The 16,897-nt window shown below is 40.6% G+C and overlaps 1 protein-coding gene across 1 annotated transcript in view; it reads right to left on the bottom strand.

Moving 5' to 3' along the window:
- LOC108105797 (neuronal acetylcholine receptor subunit alpha-7) overlaps positions 1 to 16,897 on the bottom strand; it is a 52,678-nt gene that overhangs the window by 13,040 nt on the left and 22,741 nt on the right. Inside the window, exons 4-6 of the mRNA XM_017212529.2 lie at positions 10,868 to 11,007; positions 2,966 to 3,301; positions 2,682 to 2,757 (exon numbers count right to left, since the gene is read on the bottom strand). Of these exons, the coding sequence (XP_017068018.1) occupies positions 2,682 to 2,757; positions 2,966 to 3,301; positions 10,868 to 11,007 (552 nt within the window). The remainder of the gene's footprint in view (positions 1 to 2,681; positions 2,758 to 2,965; positions 3,302 to 10,867; positions 11,008 to 16,897) is intronic.

Here is a 16,897-nt window from a genome sequence, read left to right as displayed (position 1 = left end):
CTGTAAATTGAAAGTTCCTGTTGTGTCCAAAAGATTATGCAATTTACACTTATTCCCTTGCTCTTTGACTAACTAATACCCCCTACTCTGTATTGGTTTTAATGACTAAACTAAGCAGTTGCCGTAGCTGATTGAAAGATTTTTGGTACTTCTGTTAATCTTTATTCTGTAAGAAACTTTCTCCTCGAACTCTAAAGTACATCTATTCAAAAAGCATGGAGTCCCCTTCCCTGATAACTTCAGCCTCTTAATTGCTTTCCCCTTTGCCCATTTCCCGACATGTTTGCAAACATATTTGCAATGAAAACTTTTGGCAAAAAGCATTTGCCATATGTCGAAAAGAAATGCAGAAAGGACGAAGATAGGAAGTGGGAGTTGGCTACAACAAAACTTCCAGCTAAATTATCTGCTCAACTTACTCCAAGATTACCAAAGGGATTACCAGAGACAGAGCTGCGAACAAAATGCCTTGGCAGCGTATTTAAAAATGACCTAGCTACTTTGGAGGCCCCACCAGAAGCTCCGCCCCACAAACAGTTTACCTCCCATGTCTGGAAGCATTTGGCCAACTCAAAATAATTTGCATAAGCTGGTAGAGAAAAAGGCCGCAAAAAGCGGATGGGAAATAAGGAATGGCTTGAAGGGGGCAAAAGAAAACAAAAACCGCCGAAAAACTTTTGAAAACTCCCGAAAAATTACGCACAGAAAAATAAAAACCAAAAACAGGGAATAAAAGGGAACTAGAGTTGTTGGCAAATGAAACTAAAATTTGTTGCAAACATTTTTCTTTTGCACTTTTGTGGCCAGTGTTGAGTTGAAAACTTTCTGTGTCTTTTGGAGGCACTAATTCACAGTGCATGTATGTGCGAGGATGCAGAAGTATTTGTCTTTTAATTTCTTAATTGGTTCTGGTGCACGGTTCCATTGCCCAACTAAAGACCATAGCTTTTTCTCTTAACTTATCTATTCAGCTAGCTCGAACTTTTTCCAGACTATGAAATGCTTACAAAAACGTGGGAGTGGCTGGATTTTCAGCTTTCATGGTTTTTCCCAAGGATGCAATCATTTGCGGGTTGACTGGATATGTATTGGCTGGGCTTTCGTTCATTAAAATTTTCCTGATTTTTTGCTTTTATTATTTAACTCTAGTTTGTTAACAACTTGATTTCTTGCCTAAGTGATCTTTCTCAGTTCTTTTTGTTGTTTTTAAATTTTAGATAAACGAAAAAGATGTTCACTTCAAAGTGTTTTTAACAATAAAAGCTTAAAGGAAAAGTAAGTATTGTTAATCAAGGTGGACTTACTTTTACAATATATAATCTCTAATCAGTAATAAGTTACTATTTCTTAAGTATTATATTAAGTGAGTCCATCTTGGTTTTAAGAAGAAATAATTTATTTTAAAGTAACGTAAATAAAAGTAATCAGATTTCTAACAAAATATATCTGATTAAAGCTAGTTTAGTGTAAATGGTTTAGTATAATATTTATGTACATTTATCTTCATCGCGGTACTATAATATTCCCTCATATCATTGTTAGGCAAAATGCAAAAATATTTCTATGAATCTTCATGGCTGTTTCAGTAGTTGAATACAGTTCGGATAAGTTATGAGTAAGCATTTTCTATTCAGCATTCAGTTAGATTTTTATCGTATACGCTATCCACATGCCTTTAGCTGCGATTAAGAAAATGATTTATAGATTCCGGGAAAAATAATCTAAAGTAGATGCATTCAAGGACCGGAGCTTACCTCTTAATCAGGCTTAAAACTTATTTTGGGACCTGCACTTGGAGTAGCATATTTAGACTAAAGCGAAGCCTAAAGTTATGCTCCTTCAAGCAGGCATCTTACACTGAGAGTAAACGAAATGTTTACGCGGCTATTTCGGACTTAAAAGTTAAAGCGCCCAAGAATTTTTGCGATAGTTTTGGTTGTTTTTTAAATTATTTTTTTGTTTTGAAAGTAGAGTGAGTGGGAGAACACTGGATAAGCGTGTGATTTGGGTGGAGTACGAAAGTATTTGAGTAAATGGGTGGGATAACAACAGGGTTCATCGAGTGCCTTACTTAATTCCGTATTCATTGACCTCGAAATTGAAATTGAAATTGAATGAATTAACCATAGAAAAGTATCAAAAAGCAGTGATAAAAACCTTCTCATCTCTAAATGATTGAAAAAATGCTTTCAATCACATATCGATGAGCAACACAGTCGTAGTTTCGAACGGAACGAGTTCGGAACTTTAGTTCGCAGCTTGAACCCTGCTCAAGAGTAAAAGAGAGTAAGTAAGAGGTAGAATGAGAGAGAGATAGAGAGTTGAAGTATAATGGTGCGTGTGTCTCTGTGTGTGTGTTTGGCACACAAAAGTATGCTATAAATCAGCCGGAAGGACAAAGCTCCGCGAAGAAGGAGCAGCGAGTCTTTAGCACTCGGCCATTGTCTTTTCGCTGGCGTAGAGTGTAAACTTCCACATTCAACTCCACACACACACACATTGAATTGAGAGCATTGCGGAGTCGTTTCTCATTTTGGTTTTTTTTATCATTTTTATCTGTCTGAAGAACGGGGCAGAGACCGCCTGCTCAGAGTCTGAGTATTCGGGTGTCGAAGTATGTAGAGATTGAGATTGAGAGAGAGAGGAAGGTGGTCGCTCCAGGACGACGTTGGCTTACTCACCCAGTAGTTCCCACTCGCCGTTGAGCACGTAACTGCTGATATCACCGCCAGTTTCATCTTGTAATTGTAAATCCAGCTTTTTATATGATATATATTCGGGGAGAGGGTAGAATAATGTAAATATCTCACTCGCATCAGATCAATGCAGATATAAGAACCAAGGATAAATCATAAGTTATAAATATGCACTCGAATCGAATCGGTCAAGCATAACAACTACAAGTTCTTTTCAGTAAGTTAAGTACTTCCTGGTTGCCTTGCTTGGATGGGAGACTGAACCAAACCTGGAATCCGTCGTATGTCCAACTGCCGAACTTCATCTCACAACGCTGATCGTCGAAGGGGAACCACGTGATGTCGATTTTGCATGTCGACTTGAAGATACCCGGCGGCACATACAGGCAGGACCCGTTGTTCCGCACCACGACGTTCGTCTGGTAGGTGCCGTCGAATCCTTCATCCGCACTGTTGTACATCAGAACGTCAGGCTTCCAGATGCGATGTGGCGGTATTCGCAGATCCTTAACTCCGCCATAGTCGGAGGTGTTCCAGCGCAGATTCATGTCGTTCCACTCCAGTTTCAACCACACATTCGTGACTAGCAATTGATTTTTCTCGTCCTGCGGGTTGTGAGAAAAAAAAACAGAAATATTATAACCAACAGGAAGTTAATTACACACGTCGTACGGTATAAAGTATTAATAATTAACGCGTAAAAAACGCGGATATAATACAGTTATTCATAGAGTGCAGAGTTTGACTGGAAATTCGGACTGGATGTTATTTTTTCATAAAGTGTTTCCTGCCGCACAGGATGCGAGCTGTGTTGGGATTTGGCCAGCAGCTCACACACGGGTGGGAGGCATGGCAATTGAAAAACGCGCATTAATCTGCAAGCTGTATTCATTTCATTCACTTAATACATCAAAAAATTAATCCAAAGCTCCGTAAAAACAAAGGCAGGAACGATTTCAAAAATTAAAAAACAATATTTTCGGGTATGAAACAATTCTTCGCAAATTGTAAGTTGAAAGGAAAGCATAGAAACACTTTTAAAATAGTTCAGAATAACTGCACCCTTTGCTTTCTCTTGAAAATGGATTAAGTCCATTTCTATCACTTATTTTATACAGTATACCCGCCATTTAATTCCCGTGATAATAACACCTCATCAAATTTTTAGGTCACCTTTGGGATGAAAAAGTGAATGCTTAAATAAATAAACAATGAAAGAAAAAAAGGCGGAAAACAGTTCACAGTTTTTACTTTAAGTGAACTTTAATCAAGATAGTTGTTTCTTTTTTAATGCAACCTAGCCTACTCTCCCAGGGGATGTGGCCCAATAACCGAATCCGCGCTTCACAGCGAAACCAGATACCGAAGCCGCCGCAGCGGCAGCTGCTCCTAAAAAATTCAACTGCTGCGCACAGGGCGTATGTGTAATTTACAATTAAATGCCTGAAATATTCATGGCTCACTCGGTGGGCAACAGCAGCAGGAAACAAAAACCCCACAACAGAAAGAAAAATAAAAACAACTGGCGAAATCCAAATCTCGGGCGCTTAACTAACAAAGCGAGAGCCAAGGACCACAGGGATCGGGATCGGTTTTTGGAGGGTGAAGGATTCGGGATGAGCATGGGCTCATCGCGTTGCTCGAATATTTTGTTCGAGCAATTTCCGTTGGGCAGTGTGCAAGTGCAATCACAAAATGGGCTCAAATATGCGACAGGAATGCAGTAGAGATGAAATGGAGCTGCCTGCCCCGACGGAGAGCCGAAATCCCACCCCGTCGGCGGTTCTCCACCTACCAGTATGCTGCCAATATGTTTTCCGGGCAAATCGGATCGGCGGGTGTGGTTTTTGGGTAGGATGAGGGCAAACAGACCAACAAAATCGAAGCATGCGGCAAATATAACGTTGTAAAGGAGCGACGTGGCAGGACTTGGTAATATTGCGGCCATAACGCAAGCCAAAAGCAAACATGGAACATGTCCCTGTATGTGCGAGCCTGGCTAAATATAGCCATTACATTATTGCACTTGACTGCAGCAGAGTCCATTTCGGCCAGCCACCTATCTCCCTTACTCAACGGCAAACATCCTCGTCCCTCTTCCTTCTGCATACTTATATTTTGCAGTGCACTTTGCGACTGCGACCGCAGCAGACAAACAAATGCCTGACGCTAAAAAGTATGCCATGGTTTTTGCGAGGACGAAACCGGATGGCCAAGGGGGATAAAATGGGTGGATGGGGAGGGCCAGGAAACGGGGTCGACAGCGACCTAATAAAATTCCGTTTTCCAAATTGAGTTTCTGTTGACGCTCCATAATTTTGTCGGCTTATACATTGAGTGCGTTTTTGGTTTCACGCCACTCGTATAATTCGTTTAGTTGGCCACGCAAGTGTAATGGAATATCCCTAGAAATCCGTTACATTTCCAGGATTTCGTGTATCCACCCAGCTTATAGGACTTTTTCTTGTTTAAATTTATTAATTTACTCAACTTCAGAGGCAACTCAACATCAACTGCTTGCTTTTGACAGGACGTTGCCTTTTTTCTGGTTATATATTCTAATTGCAGTTGTCGGGGCAACTCCAATTTTTCCACCCATCCAATTTAAATTTTGAATGCGCATGTTCATTCGGAGTAAAAGCGGTGCACACAATTATAAAACTAACAACCGCAAAACGTGAGAGCGTGAAAAAAAACTTAATTAAAACTCTAACAAAATGAAAGCCATGATGAAAAAACTTAAAGTAAATATATTTGATAAAGAGGTGAAACAATTTTGGAACTAAAAATGTGTCAATAAACTTCAACAATGATAAAAAGCATTAAATTTTGTTTTTAATTAATTGTTTTATGTACATAACTCCAAACAAACATAAAACTGTATTAAATCTGAATGATAATTATTGTTATTAGTTAGAAAAACATAAATATTATTGCAGTGTGCATCGTTGGAGTGTTTGAAGCCAGTTTGCCGTTTTTGTGAGTTTCTTAGTGCAGCAGCCGTATAAGAATAGGACATGTAAAAATGAGGCTTATTCGCATTCAAATAGTGTGCGTATTTATGAATGTATATGACCTTATGTGTGTCTACAAAAAGAAGGAAAAGAAAAAAATATGTATATAAATAAATGGCGGCTACGGGCGGCAGTTGTTGAATTTTAAATGAGCAAAAAAAGCAAACGGCAAAATTATTACAGCCCAAGAGTTTTTATTTCCCTTACTCGTTTCTCTTTTTTTGCCCAGCCTTCGACCACGGCAAAGACAAGTTTCGGTATGCGGAAATTTGCATATGTGCGGCGCAAATACATATTCTCGCAAAATCCACACACTCTCCTGCAGAGGCAGCAGTTCATTGACATGGCAGGGCAACAACGTTCGGGGAATTTAAAAAAACAGAAAGCCAACTCGAAGCCGACTGAAACTGTAGCATAAAACGCGGCGCTCGTTCCCCGCGCACACTCACACACAGTCATTCGGTCACAAATACAGACATACTGACGCAGGCCTAGTTTCTCATTGTCCTGTATGCATAAAAAATGGCTTGCCCATCTCGACTTCATTACTCATTTTCCGCTGATATCCGTTGATATTCACCCCTGCCATACCGTCGCCCTGCGCCTACTTAATCACTTCCTCCGCCAGCATATCCTTGGCCTGCGTCTTGGCCCTTGTTTGAGCCCTCTTTACTGCCACTGTCTTTCTTCCATTGATGCCAATTAATCTGCGCCTCGCTTTGTCTGCTCCTTTTTAATTAATGCGCCTGGGAGTTGTTTTATTTGTACTTTCACCGCCTTTTACCTCGTCTCTTCCTCTTCCTCGTCTTTCCCTGTAATTTCACCTCCTCGCTCTGGTTACTTTGCCCTGCCTCACAGTCAACTTCTTTTTGTATCCTGTTTTCACTGGGCTGTTTTTCACTTTCTTCTTCCATTTGGCTCTTTTTTCAGCATAGTTCTCAATAATCCCCTCCCCATTTGTCATGCTGGCTGATTGTGCTGAACGGCTAAGGATTGCTTATTGGCTTACTCACAGGCTGCTTTTCAATTTGACTTGCTTAGAAATGGATTAAATTGCTGGGGATTAGATTCTAAAATAGTGGGCTTTGTCTTAAAACTTATATATTAAGAGAAATAAGATATTACCAATTGAGTCCCTTAATATTGAGGGCAGTTTGCGTGCTTTAATTGCTTTTCACATCTCGCGAAATCTTTCCCTTTGCATTGATTGTTTCATTTTTAAGTCATTAAGTGGTTTCTCTCATTGTTTTCATTATTTACATTTATACGAGTACAGACTCATTCAATATACTTCGGCATGGAGATTGCTTTCAGTCGGCACATTTAATTAAAAAACACTTCAATATTCATTCCTTCGCTGGGGAAATAATTGGAACCGATTTCATCAGCTCTTTTATTTTATTTCGGGTAACAAACGCGATCCTTGGGTATTTCCGAAGTGCATTTAAACTGCACAATTGTTATTTCTCTTAAGTTAATATACTTGTATGTTTTTAATAACAAACACTCTTGAGGTTGTTATTAAAAATTAAAGATGAATAAAAGGCTTTTTAAACTTATTTTTATTTATAGCTCAAAACACTAAGCACTTAACCCCTAAATTTATAACAATTAAATTGAAAAGCTAAAGCTAAGGTACAGTTGCGTTAGCAGTAGGTCAAAGAGCTGCCCCAATTCCAGGCGAACACTTTGCCAGCCACAAGCCATTGAGCAATCCTCTGGACAGGACAGCCATCCAGCCATTCAGCTGTGTGCCTGTGACGTTGTGCTCATTTGACAAAGTCGTATCTTCTGAACAGAAAAACGGGAACGGTTTTGGAGGAGGACACACAGGCACACGGATCCTTCGTTTTAGTCATTTGCACAGGCAACAACATCAATCAAAGTGAAAGTGAGTGAAGCTCTACATGCCCCCTTAAATCCCCAGACCCCGGCCGAAAATGCATTGAAAGCATTTGCGAAAGTATGCCAAGCATGTCCATAACCATCTATGCACATGGGAAACCTGTTTATGTTGATGGAAACCTTGCAGACCCAACGAGCATTGATGGCTAACGTGAATGGTACTGGGCCAAGAATAGAAAACCGCTGGCAAGTGTTGCACGAAGGCATTCTAATTTCGTTGCCAGGCGTGGCGCATAACAAAGGGAAAGCTCTTCCGGACACTTACACAAACTCATGACTGAAGAAAATGCAATTTCCAGCAGCAAAATTGCCAACAGGAAGTGAGAACGGGGAGACGGCAACAGGAGGCCTTCCGCATTGTCCTTTACATGAGGGGGAGAGGCAGGTGACCTCCGGGGAAAGCAATTATGACCTGTGCTTCACATAAATCAAATGGGGATAAAAACCATATTACACAAGGAGGACTGCCATTGTTTAAATGGGCGTGTGATTAGAATCCTCCTAAGCTCACTTTCTGAAGAGCCAGCTGTTGACATTGCCTGATAAGTGAAATTGATGAAAGGCAAAGGGTCCTCAATGTATCCATTTTTCCTTTTGTTCAGAAGGACTATGGTTGAAGCACTTTCGATTGCAACTTGCCATTGGTGTTGGTCCTGGCTCTGGTGCTGGAAAATCCCTGCCAGGTGCTTAATCTTTAAATTGCTTGGAGACCGAGTTGGAGGAGGCAAAAAAATATGCAAATGCAAGGGGAGCCACTGCATTTAACAGTTAAAATATTGCCACCGTCGATTGCTGGCGTATCCTCAAAGGACAACTAATGGCCCTGCCGACCTGCAACTGGCAGAAAAATCGTTTACTTTTTACAAAAAAATGCTCTACTTTACACCGAAATTTCTTTTCACTTTTCATCTTTTTTTTGGTTTGATTGATTGAACAAATGGATTTGGAATATTTTTTTCAGTTTGAACCATATTTTTTGATGGCTGTTATTAAATTCTATGATTTTTTCAAAATATTCTGTATCAATTTAAAGAACTTCCTCAAGAAATGAACACGAATGCGTATTCTTTCTCTTTTTTCTTGGTTAACTGATGCAATAAACGAAAATGGGGAGTGGCAGGAGAGTAATATCCTTTATTATCGCGCCATATGCAACTAATTTCCTTACGATTACGATTCCCCGTGAAGCATTAACAACTTTTGATTGCCGTGACATCTAAGCGGGCCACTAACAGTGCGCAATAAAAGTTTGAGTACACCACACGGGGCCCATAAACCCTAGTTTGGCATTCCAAAGGTGGCAACGGCCGTCATTCTCTCTCATTTTACCCGAATGACCCGATTTTGTTTTTAATGCCCAGCGCGTTGCTCTCAGCTGCCAGTTCCCTGTAATTGCCGCTTTTCTGCTGCTTTTGCTGCCTTCGTTCCTGCTGCGTTTCAAGGAGTGCGTGCTGCAGTTTTTACTGCCACCTTCCAACACCCAAACGGGCAACAAATAACGACCGCCAGCGCATTGTGCCCATTCGTTCTGTTCTTTCAACTTCATTTTGCACCAGCAGCAACTCTCACTTCATTGCTTTGCCCACGCGATCCCGCCTCCCATTCCCGACGCAGGAACCCCCAAAAACACCCATCGCCCAGCCCTCGGGTTTATATGTTTTGGCACAAGGTGTGAAAAGCACATGTGCAAATTTTATTTATTCATTTTATTTGCATGTCAAGTGAGTACGGGTGTATTTTATTGTAAATGCACGGCTAAAAGTTACTGAAACATGGTTGAATCAATTTATCCCTGTTTTTAGTTTAGTTTATTTAGATTTAGATAACGCTAGCAACTGTAGCTTTTGAATGTGATTAGTAAATACACGTCGATGTCAGCCCTGATTTGTTTGGATTTATTATTCTAGGATTGGTTTATGAAAATATGGATTATTATTGGATTTATTCCTTAGAAAAGCTCCAAAAAACATTTACCCAGACTTATTCAGGCACAAGCAATCTGGCAACAAGAAGTTGTTACCTTTTATTCCCTTTGAAATTGCTGTTTAATGGCCGCCAATTTCTTCGAGTGTACTTTGCATCGCTTTTTCACTGTTTGCCTTTGTGTGAGTGTATTTGTTTGTATGTGCGACTTTTAGCGCGTCACTGAATGCGCAGTTTTCTAGCGTCTGGAAACGTTTTCGCTTTTATTTTTTTCTCCCCCTTTTTTTCTTTAGCCATATATGCCAGCAGCAACTTTTCTGCGTTGCTGTTTTTGCTTTTCATGCCTCATGTGTGAGTGCCTTTTGTTTGTGCGCTCCATTTTGCTGAATCCCAACTTTATGCGGGACACCAGGCTCTTTTCCGTGGCTGAGGATCTGGTCCTGGTTGGGTCCTGGCTGCTGGCTCCCAGCTCCTAGCTCCTGGCTTCTGGCACGGGGGATGGCCAAACAAACAAGCCACACATACGGACAAATGCAATGCAAATCTAATATGAATTGAGGTTGTCTCACTAACAAAGGCAAACGCCTCGCGTCGCCTTTTCCGACAGTTTGCACCTTACTCGCTCGCCAGTTCTTCTTTCTCTAGGTGCCACCACTGACTTTTCACCCCCATACGCAATTGTAAGTTAGGGAAAAGTTTTCGCAACTGATGAATGCAGAACGACCGCCCGACCGACCGAACGACCGCCCGCCCTTTCGAAAGGTGAAAATGAGTCAAACGGCGCACATGCCACATGACGTTGCATGTAATTTGCTCGACACTGCCAGTCAGCCAGGATATGTGTGTGTCCTGTCTGCAAATAGGCCATAGGTATGGCGAAGAAGAGAGAGCGAGGTGTGGGAACTGCCATTCAAGGAACAGCCAACAGGCAGCAGGACATACACACATGTGTGTGTGTGCTGTGCTCTCCGGCAAATAATTAAAATTTCACTTTCTTGGCAATTCACTTTTTACCCAGGACCAAATTGTGTCATCAGGGATTCTTTTTTCAGCTGCCTTAAAGTAGGCGCCTTTCAAAGCAGGACGAGGTGGAAAAAAGTTGTGAAACCGAAAGTTCCTTGCTGACACAGGACTGGCGGTAATTAAAAGGGGAAATTAAAGGAATGCTTTTAATTTCATGATCTTTAGTGACAGTGAAAGTTCCGAGTAAACTAAGTTTCGCCTGAATCTATGCCTTTAATTTGGCTATTTTAAGTTTAAATTCAAAGAAGATTCTTAATATAAGTTATAAATATTATTATACGAAAGTTAAATCTAACTATTACTTACCACATCGATAATTTGCATTAAAGTTAAACCAAAGCTTAATTGTAACGGGTCCGATTCATTGAGAACGGGACGTTCTAGTGTATTATAAGGATCCAAAAGATCGTGTAACAGTCTCTTTTCATGATATCCTGCTAGGCAAACTGCAAGTAGATAAAATACGAATTAGTGCATACAAGTTGCTGGTGGAAACTTGGTAACGAATAGAGTGGGCTGGATGGATCCTGCAGAAGGACTGCAGCAACTGTTTGCTATTTCGCAGGAGCACCGCAAATCAACATCAATAATTCGGCAAATGGATTTGGGGGGAAAAGGAAGGGGAAAGGTCATGGAAGACAACAACTAAAATTTATTGATATGCAAAAGTTTACGAGTTTTTGGTTTCTGCAACTTGGTTTTGCTTGCTCCTTGGACTTAGTCTTCCACTTTCGGGTAGGTATTCAGGACTTTTATAGATGCGGGTTTTGCAGTTGGCGTCGGATTGGAAAGGCAACAGAGAAAGGAGTTCGAAAGGATGGCAGAAGAAAAGTTTTTGTTCTTCGTTTTGCCAACACACACACACAGACACACACATATGTCTTTCTCAGTCGAAAAACTGTGCCTGTGTGTTTGTAAGGACAAGACCATTGTTCTCTGGCAGGCGAATAACAAAAGGAAACTTTTATTGAGCAAAAGTTTTTCACATACAAATTTTCTTGTTACGTTTTTTCCCCAGCGATAATAGATTGCCTCATCCCCACACACACACACATACACAGACATATACACACTCGCAAATACTGAACGAACATATTCGCATCGTTATCGTGGAATTATTTATGCATGAATGTGGGCAGCAGAAGAAACTACAAAAGAAACTAGATGATGTCGGAGGAGGGATCCAAGTTGCTCGCCTGCTCTTTGCCTCTCAATTTTGATAATTTCTTAAGAGTTTTTCTCCCAGTTTTTCACCAACTCCCATTCGTTTTTTCCCACAAAAGCACTATAAGCAGACAGTAAGTAGCGGTAAGTTGCGGATTTATCGAGTTGAGCGATTGGGAATGCAGTTCGTGTGGCAAAGGGAAAAATAATCTGCGAAAATTGCCATTGATGAGGTTCTCGAAAATTGAATTAATCCCAGATTGATGTGCAATGCAGCATTTGGCCTGAATTTGAAGTGGTCTGTAATTAAATTCTCGAATTATTCCACCTTGTGCTTTTGTGTGAGTTCATCTATTTTTACTTTTTGTAAGCTACTGCAAAAGTTTGAAATCTGTTGTACGTAAAAAAGTTTTCACTTTTACCGAGCTTAGCCCGCTTAGCCAAAAAGATTTGCATACAAAATGAACAGCGCTTAGAAATTATGCACATGAATTTTTTAGTTTTAATTTGTCTTTAGTCCTGTTCCAGCTGGCTTTCTTTCTGGCGCTGCCACTTTCTCCACCGTTTTTGCATATTTCATTCGCTTTTCACGCCCGCTCTCTCTTCCTTGTTCATTTAATATTAAAACAAAATGACGAGCCTGCGGGCCAAGAAAAAAGCCAAGAGTGCGGGAGAGAGCGAGACCAGATGAAGGAAAAACTGCAGCTAACGAGCACAGAACAGGGCAACAATGAGTGGGTTGGGTGGCGGCTCAGTGGGTTGGCGGGTCGGTGGACAGGGCACCTAGTTAGGCCTTTAAGGCAAAGCATTGACACCAAGCCGAGTCGAGGAGTGGGCCTAGAACAAAGCAACAGGACACAGGCAAAGCACAGAGGCGCAGAAAAGACAAGAACAGCAGGACAACAACAAAAAAAGAGGCCAACGTCTGATGAAGTGTCAAAATGAATGTGATAATAAAACAAATATGAGGGTCTGCCAGCGATCCTGAGTATCGGCCAGCCATTGTAGCTGGACACAAAGGCGACTTTGCCGACTTTTGACTGCGACATCACGAGTCGAGACTTTTGTTTTTATTTGCTTTTGTTGTCTAACCAGCGTAACCAGAAATAAACGAAAAACGAACAAAAAATGAAATCCATAACATAAAGACTAAGAATTATTTTTGGACATCCGAACAGTAAGCAGGAAACTTTATTAAAGATTAATGCATATTGACTTTATAATGGCATTAAATAAATTATCTATTTTACCATAGACTAAATCTTAAAAGAAACTTTTACTCAGTTAAGGTTCATCAATCAATTAAGAGGATACAAAAATGAAAGGTAATATTTAAACTAATGAAAACAATTTCAGCAAAACTGTTAGACTTTCAAACTATGTTCGGTAATTAGTAACTCAAAATGTAATATATATATAAAGAGTCATTAACTTTCCATTTTTGAGTCGTTAACTTTTCGCGAAGTCAAGCCATCTTTAAATTTGGCTTTCATCCTGGCTCTCTATTTTCCCCAACAGGCTGCGTCCATTTCGAAATGCCTTTTCAATGGCTGCACTTCCGTTTCGTTATTTCCTCTCTCCATATACTTTTTTCGGTTGATGACTCTGTTTTTGTTGTTGTTGTTATTGTCCGTCGGCAGGCCGCATAAAATTGCAATTTTATTGCAGTGGAGCATGAAAAAGTAATTGCTATTTCACAAAGCCAAGCCAAGTCGTTGGCCAGACAGGGAGCGGTGATGAGGAGAAGAGGGAGACATCGCTACGGAGGTGCGGCAACAGCTGCAAGGACTGTGTGCTGCAAGGACTATGGGAATGGGCCAGGACACTCGAGCGGGCCAATTTAATGTGCAAAATAAAAAACAACCAAAATTGGTTAGAAAATGCAGCTGCCTACAAAACACAAGCCGCAACAAGAGCAATAACAACGACAGCAAATTGGCCGATGCTCCCGAAAAAACGAAAATAAGAAGGAAATGTAAGAAATTCGTTTAGAAGGACTTGCAAATGCAAGGATACTCTTCAAAATTAACTTCGAAGCAAGGAATTGTTCTCGAAATCTATAAAAATAAACATTTTTACATGGTTTTTTTAGATAAGCTGATATATAATCTCCTATATTTAAAACATCTAAATAGCTAAGATTTTTATCTCATAAAGGTTGTACAAAATGTTCGTTCCCCTGATCTATGGTTCTTTTACGTTCTTTTCCTTGGCCAAAGGACCTCAGAGGAGAGTAAAAAGATGGCAGAAATGCTTGGAGTCGCGCTGTCCGCCGATATTAAAAATTGAAAGCAAAATGAAAACTGACGGGGCGCCAAACCACTTAAACTCCCAAAACCGATACAGGATGGGGTGAGAGACAGCGGGCGTGGGAGACAGCGGGAAATTGGGGGAACCAAAGTGATGAAGCTTGATGGCTGTCTGTTCAGAAGGGTGAACACTGTATACTGTACAGCCCCGGTCCCAGGACGACAGCCCACCTGCTAATGGTTGCGGGGAAGGGCGGGTGCAAGGATTTGTCAGAGGAGGAGAGACCAGAGCGAGAGAGCTCAGAAGCGAGCATTTTAATAGCGCCAAGGTGACGCTTAACCATTCAAAGCTTAATTTATGCAATAAAAATTCCAGCACTAACCCGCCCCTTCGGAGTCTCTCTCAATCCACCCCATACACAAACACACACACACATACAGTTGCCCTTAATTGGATGGGGCTTGGGAACTGGGAAAGCATTTAATTGCTTATGACTTTCTTGTTTTCCTTTTTCCAGTTTGTTTTTTTTGGGGCACGGATGAGGCAGATAGAGTAACCTGAGACGAGAGTAGCTTATAAATGGAAACAAATCGATAGATAGCTTTAAAGGGAAGCAAAAGGGAAATAATACAATGGAGACTAGAGGGGATGAAAAATATTGTATTTCTTTCAAAGAATAGATGTTTTAAGTTATATATTAATCTCTATAATTTATAAGAATATCCAAGTTTTACTTCCGATAATATTGTATCTTGAGGATATACATAATGTTCTGCCAGTGAAAGCTGGAACTGACATTCCGGGGAATTCCCTGGCAGGGCTATCAATCAAAATGCCTTGTGTCCACTATTGAAAATTATGAATGCCGTCACATTTAATGATTGATTTTAGTCCAGCCAACATTTCGGAGTCCCCACCTCCTATATCTCATCTCGAGCTTCACGTTTGATCCTTTATATTGCTGGATGGAGATGAGCAGGGGATTGTTTGTGCTTGGCTGATGGGCCCATCATCTGTCTCAGCCGCATGTGTGCGATGCTCAGAGCTTCTGGATGGGCTCCATAATGCAAAAGGCAGGCATGACATTGTGTTTTTCTTTCTTGTACAACCCTTTAGCTAATGATGAAAGGGAACTTGTGACATTTATCGTATAGATTGATAGAACCGAGTGGGAGTTGACATTTCTGCGAAAATTCCTGAATAATGCATGTCGATGAGGGTGTTGTAAGTTGTAAGCCAAAGCCAGTAGATAAGGTATATAATATTTCACTATGATGGAAAATCGTAGTACATAACAGAGAAATGTCAAGCTTAACAGAATAATCAAATCAGAAAACTAATCATTAAAAAGGAATATTTAAATGCAAGCTTTTCGCTTAAACGCAAATTAATTCTATCATCTCATGTTAGCGCCAAAAGACAAGTAATGAAACAACGGGGGCTGTCAGAAGCGAAGAGTCTTGAAGTCTTGAAGCATGCCAAAAGCCTTTCGGTAGCAATAAATGTCATACTTACAGGACATGACCAGGGAAGAGTAGAAAGGGCACTTGGCTGGCCAACGGGGCGTATGAACGATGTCATAGGGCAAGCGCATACTCGACACACTCATGAATACAGTAACATGTAACAGCCGCACACACATTTACAGCTGGTGTAAGCAACGTTGACGTTGTGCAAAGTTTAAATCTGATTAGCGATGGCATCCAGTGGAAAGTTGAAGGGGGTAGGGGTACGGGTAGTGACGAGGAGCAGCAGGAGGAGTACAATATGGCCGGGCGGAAACGGAAGTGCTGCCATAAAATCATAAACATGCACACGCATATGGGCAGACGGCAATTGTTGTTGAAACTGCCGCTGCTGTCGGTGTTGCATGAAACATGAACTGAAAGCCAACGCGACAGGACAGACACAAAAAACGAAAAGGGAATAACGACTTCGACTGCAGACACAGAAGTTGCCCCGTCGCACACACATGGCTAAAATTTATGAAATCAGCAAAGAGGCAGTGGTTCAAAATATATAAAAAACTTTTTATATTTATTTAAGTATCAAATTGAAATTTTAAAAATATCTTAAAACTTTCAGGCAATAACTAGAAAAAGATCAGACAACAGGAACGCAAAATTGGCAAAGCAAACCTTACAAATATTTTTTAATGAATAAAAACAGATTCCTGTTTTATTATTAAATAAATGTTTGCTATTTAACCACTTGAACCACCGTACCTATTTACGGTTCCATTGGTTGGCACGCTAACCGCGACACGCGAATGCGACTTACTCTGCGCCAGCCTGAAACATTGGCAACACTTTCCATCTTGGAGCTTTTTGCTCCTCCAACCCATATGGGCAGCCATTAATAACCCCAATATGTGTAAGTGGCATTCAAGCCATCTCCTCGCCACCATCTTCAGGTGGGGTTTTCCTTTATTTCATGCTGCTAATGGAACGGCAGGCATTTGAGCTGCTAACCAAACTTGGTCCTTGTCTTGTTGAAAATATTGTTGCCGTGACAAAGAATTTTTAAGCTTTTAGTGCAGCGCAGAAACGGCAAAAAATAAAGAAATACCATTAAAAAAGATTTTCTAAGCCCTCTTGCCACAGCCACTTGAGATGGGAAATTTTTGTGCAGCAAATGCTTGTTGAAAGTATTTATGGCATTGCAACTTTTCGGGACAGCAACAGCCACACATTGTTCGACATGACTTTGCTTAGTTTCTGTCAAATAGTTTTTGTTCCAGAAATTGTGGGACAACAAAAGTAAGGAATTTAGTTTAATTAACCAATAAATTCCGTTCCATGAAAGAGATTCTAAGTGATGCAATGTTGGCCGGTTAACCTTTTAAGTTTTGCAAAAGTGCCAATTAAAACTTAAAAGTTGAAACTTTTCAATTATATTCATTAAATGGTTTATACTTCAATA

Source organism: Drosophila eugracilis, unplaced genomic scaffold (genome assembly GCF_018153835.1).
Source record: "Drosophila eugracilis isolate 14026-0451.02 unplaced genomic scaffold, ASM1815383v1 contig_353, whole genome shotgun sequence".
Lineage (NCBI taxonomy): Eukaryota > Metazoa > Arthropoda > Insecta > Diptera > Drosophilidae > Drosophila > Drosophila eugracilis.
This window is presented reverse-complemented; position numbering and strand designations above follow the sequence as displayed.